This window comes from Alosa pseudoharengus, unplaced genomic scaffold (assembly GCF_046254945.1).
Source record: "Alosa pseudoharengus isolate Yale_2024_CS ecotype anadromous, Long Island Sound unplaced genomic scaffold, YU_APseudo_1.1 YU_APseudo_1.1_scf_204, whole genome shotgun sequence".
NCBI classification, from domain to species: Eukaryota; Metazoa; Chordata; class Actinopteri; order Clupeiformes; family Clupeidae; genus Alosa; species Alosa pseudoharengus.
The window spans coordinates 17,501-27,097 of record NW_027468668.1 but is presented as its reverse complement, the minus strand read 5'-3'; the positions used below and the strand labels follow the sequence as shown (position 1 = coordinate 27,097).

General features: G+C 43.6%; 1 protein-coding gene across 1 annotated transcript in view; it reads right to left on the bottom strand.

The window, feature by feature from the left end:
* Nucleotides 1-986: 986 nt before the first annotated feature.
* The window catches only part of LOC143137400 (adhesion G protein-coupled receptor L3-like), a gene marked incomplete at both ends in the record, with an annotated part of 17,701 nt that continues 9,090 nt past the window's right edge, over nucleotides 987-9,597 (bottom strand). Inside the window, one exon of the mRNA XM_076297583.1 lies at nucleotides 987-1,172. Coding sequence (XP_076153698.1) covers nucleotides 987-1,172 — 186 coding nt within the window. The remainder of the gene's footprint in view (nucleotides 1,173-9,597) is intronic.

The window sequence follows — 9,597 nt, the reverse complement described above, 5'->3', positions numbered from 1 at the left end:
GTGATTTGCAAACAGGTATACTTGTCGGGGCGTACCGCGGCAAGGAAACTGCCACGGCAAATTAGCGGTTGCCGTTTAGAACACCCACCAATGGCTGCCCTTCCCCTCCCCACCGATGCCTGCTGAAACGGTGAACCGAATGCATTACTGTCGGCCCAAATCTGTGCGGATGCTTTGCGGTGCACTCGAATACATATTCAAAATAGTTGCATGCCGGGCTTCATGGGTGAAAGGCATCCCATGCTGCACACTTCGCAAATTAGATATGCCTGACATGGCGGCTTGCCCTCTTCCTGCCTGAACAAAATCTGCAATAATAATATGCCTCAGTTCTCTTGCATAATTAGGCTAAAACTGTATCAGACATTATATTTAGTTTAGTTTTTTTGTATCCTTTTGGGCTAAGGGTTATCTCTGCGGTAGCTTCTCTACAACCCAAGGTGTAGCGAACATGATGGGGGCCAAGAGTCTGACGGAGGCAGTCTTCATTAAAACGAAGTCCCGCTGTTCAGGTTTGAGTGTATTTGAAGTGTTTTTTTTTCTCCCTGGGCTGTAGCAGAGCAAAAGACGAGAGTATAAACGTTATCCCTCTGGGAAGTTAGTTGGCTTGACAGGTAAGCTGCTGCCTTTTGCCACGGTGGAGGGAGAAAAAAGAAAAAAAAAAACAGTAAAAAGTAAAGAATTAAATAAATAAATGTGTCACAACACAAAGTGAACGTTGAAACTGTGCTGGCCATTTCTGACAACTTGTTTTTTTTTCTTTTCTACACTACTGCCCCTTCTGTCTCCGTGGATGAGAGGAACATGAGATCAATGCTAACACGGGCAATGCAAGCTAATAAAACACCTTTAATTGGGACAGGCAGAGACAAAAAAAACACAGTTATACAAGCACCCTTTCCAATAAACAGAAAAGGTCTCTAGCTGGTTCATAACCACAGGGTAGCCGGCAGTTGGTTAGCATTAGCGCGGTACGTGTGGCCTACCTTATTGAGGCTGCGGGCTGCGCTATCTTTGCCCCCGGGGGTGAGGTTCCTCAGCTGCACGTCCAGCAGCTCCACCAGCTGACCCATGGCCCTGACGGTGTAGCTGATGTCCCCCGGGTGCATATGGCCTTTGGTCAGATCCGACAGCTCACGGGCAATGATGGCTGCCGTCTCTCCAGCTCTTAGCTGTTCAGGAGAAAAATGCAAAAAGACAACAAAACATTTTACTACAATGACCTGGTGCACAGACATACTGTATCCTCTTATCCATCTAGGCATATCATTGTCTATCGTTCAAATGGGTCACATTGAAGAGTTGCCCGTAAGAGGACCTAGGACGGAGGCGTTCTGGATGTTTTCTAATCTAGCCAAAATCTGACCACTAACATTCAAAAAGATTATGACAGATATGTTAGTGAAATGACCTTGAACACGGGCATATTGTGTATCTTCTTATCTAGTGTCTGACCATTATCATTCAAATGCTGGAAGAGGAAAACTGGAATGGATATGAAATATGGCTGAATTCTTCTTCCTCTGCTGTGTCTTGATCTCTCAAGATGTGCCTCTACGCCACCATGTTTATGTTTTGTAGAACAGAGGTGATTAATGTTGGCCCACATCTCTTAGTCTCTTGCTACTCTTTCTATCACACGCGCGCGCGCACACACACACACACACACACACACACACACACACACACACACACACACACACACACACACACACACACACACACACACACACACACACACACACACACCAGACAGACTATTAATGATCTGTTACTGCTTCAGCATAGCAAATGCTATGTGAGATTGTGGGATCTGAACTCATTATCTAAAAAAAATAAATATATATATATAATGAATAAAAAACTTTATCCTTCTTTTCTCCCTCTCTTCTCTTTTTTCTCTTTTCTGTCTCTGCTTGTGTGCAACACTGCATTATACATGTTTGGCCTGTTGCGAAATTGATGTGTAGGCGTGCATGCATTTCCTGATTATTCCTCTCTCAGCTGCAATTTATGAGGTGAGGCGTTTCTCAATTGAATGCTCACAGGGGCCACTGCAGTATCATGAAGCAATTACCAAGTCAACTATCGAGGGGCCTTCCGTAGGATAGCGGATTACTGTTATGAAACTAATGGCTGGTAGCTTATGTGTCATACATAGAGAATGGGGTGTGGGCGGGGAATGGGGGGGGGGGATGTACAGTGTCAGCTGCAAGCCAGATTCAACCAAATTAATTCTTTGTATTTTGTTTTTGTTTTTTTTGTTTTCCATTTTCTTCTCAAATGTATGTCACTGAATTATGAAACAATCTACTTTTCTGTTCATGTTTTTTTTTTTTTTTTTTGCTGTTGTTGCTAGGGAGGATGGTGTATTTTTCCTCCAGTTACTCTCTTTCTCTCTCTCTCTCTGTCATCTTCCGCTTTCATGCAAATCACGCTGCTCTTAGTTGAAGAGCACCTTAGTTTGTGGTGTTATTCTATTATTATTATTAGTATTCCAGGAAACAGGATTTAATTAAAATTCTCCTCCGGGTACGGCTGGATATGTTTACGTGCTAATGAGCATTATGTAGCCACCGCACACAAATGGCCCGGCTTTGTAGTCACTGCTCTCGTCAGCCGGGCCGTGATTCACGACGCATATCTTTGCCAGGCAGCCCATCGCTCTAATGATGTGGTGGACTTCAAATTCACATTTCATATTGCCATGTGTCTGAGGCTCTTTTCAACATCATCGAAATTAAAGAGTAACAAAAATGAATAAAAATAAAAATACAACAGTGGATGACAGAAGAAAAATACTTGTCAACATTGCTATGTGTTTGTGACTCCCTTCCACACTTTCAAATTTAAAGGACAACAATCAACACCTATAACAACAGTGGTGATGATGATAAACATGTCACATTGCTATATCTGTGACCGTCTGCAGTACCATAGATATTAAAGGAGGAGCAAAAGATAAACAGCAAACAACAAAGGACATGGAGGAATTCAGATTTGATATTCCTATGTGCCTGTGACTCATAGACATTGAATTACAATATATATATATATATATATATATATATATATATATATATATATATATATATATATATATATGTGTGTGATGAACAACAAACAACAGCAGAACATCTGTTTGATCAGCAGAAGATATGTTGATGTCTCTGTTACTTTAACTATGCCACCAGTACGTACAGTTTCATGGAGATTGGATTCCCTATTTCTTCATATGTGGTGCGTGTGATTGACAGTCTGGCCTAGCTGGGTCTAAACAGCTCTGCTTCCAAGCAGATGGGCACCCTGTCTGAGCTGGGATCTGCTCAAGGTTTCTTCCTGTTAAAATTAAGTTTACCCAGGGAGTACTGTGGTGCAACTGGCTACAGTGTCCAGGGTGCGAGTCCGACCCGGGTCATTTCCCGACCCCCATCTCTCTATCTCTCTCTCTCTCTATCTCTCGCTTCCTGTCACTCTTCAGTGCCCTCTATCAACAAAATGCAAAAAAGCCCCCCCAAAAATGTAGGTTTCCCATGCTACCATCAGTCAGTGTTAGTGCTCTAAGCAGGATCAGATTCAACCTTCTGCAAAGAGCACTGAGGCCATCTCCATTGTTATCGACTCTGTAAAAATAACATTGAATTTATTTGCTTCAGCTCAGAGCCTGAGATACCAGGGTCAGCGTCTACACAAATTCACTCTCATGTCTATTTGAGATCTTTAAAGCGGGACTCAGGTCATATCAGAATTTATATACAAATGGGTAGTGATTCCTGAGCACTCCTATACACATAGACCGAGCGAGACACACGCTGTGTATTCGTATCCAAACAATCTTTTCTGTTCACTGTCCTTTAGAATGACATCCATTAGGTGTAGACTTTTATTTAGCGAACAAAAGTGATATCATGGCCTTTCCCAGATGCTACCTTAAGGCGCATTCACACTAGACCGTTTGGTCCGGACGCGAGCTCGTTTGGACCGATGGTTCGGTGATTTTTGTTAATGTGAACGCAGTCTACTGAACGCCGGTGCGGACCAGGGTCCGCTACAAAAACGGGGTCTGGGGTACGGTTTGTTAGAACTCCGGTGGGGTACGGTTTGTTAGAACTCCGGTGCAGTTCGAATGCTATCTGTTCCAAAACTGCCATTTTTGTGATGCAGCTAAGCAATGTTGGTAAATAGAAGCTAGCGTTTATGACATAAACGGACCCGGGTCCGCAAACAAAAATGCAATGTGAACGGAGGCCAGCTGGGTCCGGGCTAAGGGGGAGTAATCACACTCGGGTACGGTCCAGTTAAACAGACCCGGTGTGAAGGCCACCTTAGAGAGAAGCAGATCAAGTGAGTATGGACCACTGGTGAGGTCTAAGCTTGTGAGTTTTATTTTTTCTCTCCTGATGTTTACTATTTACCCAAGGACTGAATCCTCATCTCTGCACAGCTGACTAGTTCAGGGATTTATCGCTGCACACAATCAATATGGACTGCTGAGCATTCCACTGGCTGAAGGTTCAGCGCTATATTGTTTTTGTAAGTGTGAGGGTGTGTGTGTACAGTATGTGAGTTTGTGTGTATGTGTGTGAGAAAGAGTGTGTGTGTGAGAGAGTGTGTGTGTGTGTATGAGAGAGAGATAGATAGATAGAGAGAGAGAGAGAGAGAGAGAGAGAGAGAGAGAGAGAGAGAGAGAGAATGGGAGGGTGTTCGCTGCCATCTTGTTTTGTTATGAATATCTGTTCTGTTTACCTCCCTGTTGCTTCCTGAAAGCTCGGAGGTTAAAGACATTTGCCCGTTAAAATCCATAACTTCACATATGCTTTTTCAGCCCGTCAAATACAATCTGTTGCATTAAGAAACCTCATGTCCTGGCACTACACTGCCTCGAAATGTAATTTCGTAATGTAGTATGTCATTTCTAATCGATTTTTTCGTATAGAACAGTTTCGGACAAAAAATACTGACTAGCTGTTTGAAAGGTGTGAGGACCGATTTAGGGAGGTGGAATTCACACATGTGTCTGGATGAGGGCTCGCCCACTGCTATTACTTGGGTGGGGGGCACTTTGACCACCCCCCCCCCCCCCCCAGGCCTGTGATTTATTAGCGCTGGGGAGGGCAGTGCGAGGAGCATACTCAGGCCCCAAGTTGATTTACTTTACCATCACTTGTAATCATCGCCTGTGTGTTTATTAGCAGAAGCAATTACACCGGCTTAATTGCTCTCTCTCTCTCTCTTCTCTCTCTCTCTCACACACAGACACACTTCTACTCTGACACTTTCCCTCCCACCCACACACACACCCACCCACCCACACACACACACACACACACACACACACACACACAAACACACACACAATCTCTCTCTCTTCTCTCTCTCACACACACATACTTCTACTCTGACACTCTCCCACACACACTCACACACACACAATCTCTCTCTTTCTTTCTCTCTCTCTATCTCACACACACATAACAGACAAAGATAGATGTATGAGTATGAGTGAGTCGTAGTGTGAGATCACATGGTTATCTACATCTCCACTCTTCCTCTGTACAGTTTTATTCCTTGCCTTTTCTCTATCACTCTCTCTATATCTCATTTTATCCCTTTCTCCTGCATTAGTCTAACACATATTCATCATTCCGGCAGTATCTTTCTCTATCTCTTTTTTCTCTCCAGCCTCTTGCCTGTTTCTCGCTATCCCATATTTTCTGAGTTAATCCTGTGATAATTTCAACATGCCTATCCTCCCTTTCTCTATTCCACTGATTTTTTCTCTTTCTCTCTCCATTTTATTTTTTCTCTCCAACTCAACCGACAGTCTATCTCTCTCATTATCCTCATTCTTTCAGTATTCCCCTCTCTCTCTCTCTCTCCTTCCACTTTGTTATGTCACTCTTTTCCCATCTCCATCTTGACAACCGAATCCTTTCTCTGTGACTTTGTCTCACACTCTCACTTCCTCTTGTCTTTAAATATCTTCGTCGCTGCTCTCACCAGCCCAATCTCTCTCCTCCTCTCCTTTCTTCTCCTTTCATCTCTCCACCTCTCCTTTCTTCTCCTTTCCTCTCCTTTCCTCTCTCCTCCTCTCCTTTCTTCTCCTTTCCTCTCTCCTCCTCTCCACCTCTCCTTTCTTCTCCTTTCCTCTCCTTTCCTCTCTCCTCCTCTCCTTTCTTCTCCTTTCCTCTCTCCTCCTCTCCACCTCTCCTTTCTTTTCTTCTCCTTTCCTCTCTCCTCCTCTCCTTTCTTCTCCTTTCCTCTCTCCTCTCCTCCTCTCCTTTCTTCTCCTTTCCTCTCTCCTCCTCTCCACCTCTCCTTTCTTTTCTTCTCCTTTCCTCTCTCCACCTCTCCTCCTCTCCTTTCTTCTCCTTTCCTCTCTCCTCCTCTCCACCTCTCCTTTCTTCTCCTCTCCTCTCTCCACCTCTCCAGCTCTGTGACAAAGCTGCCTCCACCACTGTGACTCCTCCATCAGTTTATTTTCTTTCTTTGGGCTTCCAACCGCCCCACACCACACACACTCACTCACGCACTCACACACACACACTCGCGCACACACACACACACACACACACACACACACACACACACACACACACACACACAGACCATGTTACTCCTCTAACCAGCATGCACACCCTCACTCTGTCGACTCACTTCCTGTTGTGTCATCACCACTCATCTTCCCTCTCTTTCTCCCTCTCTCTTCTTCCCTTTCTCTTCCTCTGTCCCTCTTTTACTCCTCCTCACTGTCTTTCCCTAACAACGCCTCTCTCGGTCTCTCTCTCAATTCTCCCTAATGAGAGAAATGCAGAATCTTGAAGCCATACAAAGAGCTGCAGGCAGATTTCAGAGCTCTCTCTCTCTCTCTCTGTCTCTCTCTCAGACTAGTGGGTGATCCTCATCTCATATTCCGAGTTCCCGTAGCCCGGGCGACGGCTCTGGCAGCCGTATCGCTCACTCATAATTTGCTTAATAAAGATTAATAACACTTTTGTTAAATTTTAATCCGCGTTCCGTAAATCACTTTCACTGCGCTAATGAAGTCTGGGGTAGGCCGATGGACCCTCAGTACATCGTAACACTGTTGCTGTCGTCTCTACAGGATGATTTCCTGGGAGGATAGGGTGTGTGCGTGCATATGTGTGTGTGTGTGTGTGTGTGTGTGTGTGTGTGTGTGTGTGTGTGTGTGTGGCTGGGGACTCTCATCTTAGCTGCTCTGAGTTTTGCACCCGATTGCTGGAACTGCCACTGAAGCAACAGGTTGTGTGTTGTGGGAGTACGGGATGTCAGTGTGATCTGTGATGGGAGTTTGTAAATGTAAACATATTAAACACATGAAAGTAGTAATTTTGCAATTTTTTCTCACATCCATTCTGATTCACTTACTCTCTTTCTCTCTCATTTTTGTGTGTTCAACAAAGCACTTTTTGGTTAATGGGTTGAAGCTGGCGCTTTGAGTGCAGTGTAAGTGTTATTGCATCTGTGCCTCAGGCTGGGGTAGTGTGTGTGTGTGTATGTGTGTGTGTGTGTGTGTGTGTGTAGTATACACACTCATATGTGTTTCCTTGACAACTCTCCATTCGGTGCTGTTCAGAACCACCACCAGCCATTGCATTAGTAGTTCCTCTGCTTGAAGCCTTCATTACTGATTTTGAATAAAAATAAAAACAAGCATGAGGTGCTCCGATTTAACCCTCCTGGTGCAACATCCCCAAACACACACACACACACGCACGCGCGCGCACACACACACACACACACACACACACACACACACACACACACACACACACACACACACACACACACACACACACACACAGCTGTCAGCCTATCAGGCTGAGTCACACATCTACCTAGCGGCTAAAGTGTGTAGCTGTTTGTTTGTTGATTATACATGGAAGTGGGAAAGGGATAACTAATGACTGGACGAGACAAGGGAATGAGAGGAGATGAAACTGAAATAATGTGAGAAAGAATAAAGCAAATTCCAAAAAAGAAAGACAAATTAAATGTATAAAAGGAAAATGCATTGGATAAGAAAACAAACATCTTGCTAAGGTTCTTTGGGCTCTTCTCTGACTAGTTTGACCATGCACTACATTTGAGTGCAGTTGTGTAGTGGCTGGAGCATGCACTTGTACACAACATGAGCTGCAACTGTAGTTGTGGTGGTACTCTGACTGCTACATATTTACAGTGGAGAGCAAAGCAGAGCAACAGTGATGTGTTGATTTGTTGCATTTCTGAGGTGTTTCTGGAAAGACAATGCATGTGTCCGGCACAAACAGTATACGGATTTGGCCTAGTCCTGAACTAAAAATGTGTCAGCCAAATGTAATGTAATAAACAAGAATGACAGTTGAGGTAATTCACAGAGGAAAAAAAAAAATAATCTATGACTGGCTTAACACAAAAACTAGCCCCTTCACCTGTTTGTGACACACAACCAATAAATTCCTTGTCTGTAGAAACTTTTTATAAGTATATATACTCTTTTGATCCCGTGAGGGAAATTTGGTCTCTGCATTTATCCCAATCCGTGAATTAGTGAAACACACTCAGCACACAGTGAACACACAGTGAGGTGAAACACACACTAATCCCGGCGCAGCGAGCTGCCTGCTACAACAGCGGCGAACGGGGAGCAGTGAGGGGTTAGGTGCCTTGCCCAAGGGCACTTCAGCTGTGCCTACTGGTTGGGGTTCGAACCGGCAACCCTTCGGTTGAAAGTCCGAAGCGCTAACGAGTAGGCCACGGCTGCCCCAAAATATAATAAATATAATATTAATATTATATTTTAAATAATAATATTATAATAAATATAATATAAATATTATATTTTATAAATATAATATCCAAAATATAAGAGTGCACAAGAGTTTATATGAAAATAAACTGGTACAGATTCCTTTACCACTCAACCTTTTTAAACTTGAACCCTGATTGTGCTGGCGTACTTGTGTGGTAAACTATAGCACCGTGAAGTAGTGTGAAGTGAAGTGCATTAAAGGATAATTCCGGTGTGATTTTGACCTAAAGTGTGTTGAAACATGATACCGAGTGTGAATGTATGTCTCATAGCTCACCTCGGCTTGTCCCCTGCACTCAGAAATCTGGCGCTAGTTAGCCAATGCTACCAACACAGTGTTTCGTTGTGGTGCCTCAGGCATCGGCCTAGCCATGCAAATAAATCACTGTTTTAACCCATTTACGAGGCTCAAAGTAGCTCCATACTTCATTGGTAGACTTCCGAGGGCCTTGACATTTAAAACGAGACATAGAGAACTTTGAAAAAGCACTGGTAGTTTATTTACAAGACAATTTATACAGACAGTACCTTAAGGAATTTTACCGTTCGACGCCATCTTGAATTTAGTCACGATAAGTCGAGCGACGAGTACGAACAAACAAGTATGATAAGGGATCAGATTCCAAAAATAATTTCGTGAAAATGCATGGATTCCAGTTGCTGCTACTGGAAGATGGAATCACAGTAATAGTGTACTGTGTAGATTTAACAGTGGTAGGTGAAGTGCATTAAAGAAGCCTTATTTTAGCAAAAATGACCTTAATTATGCATGTTGAGAGTCA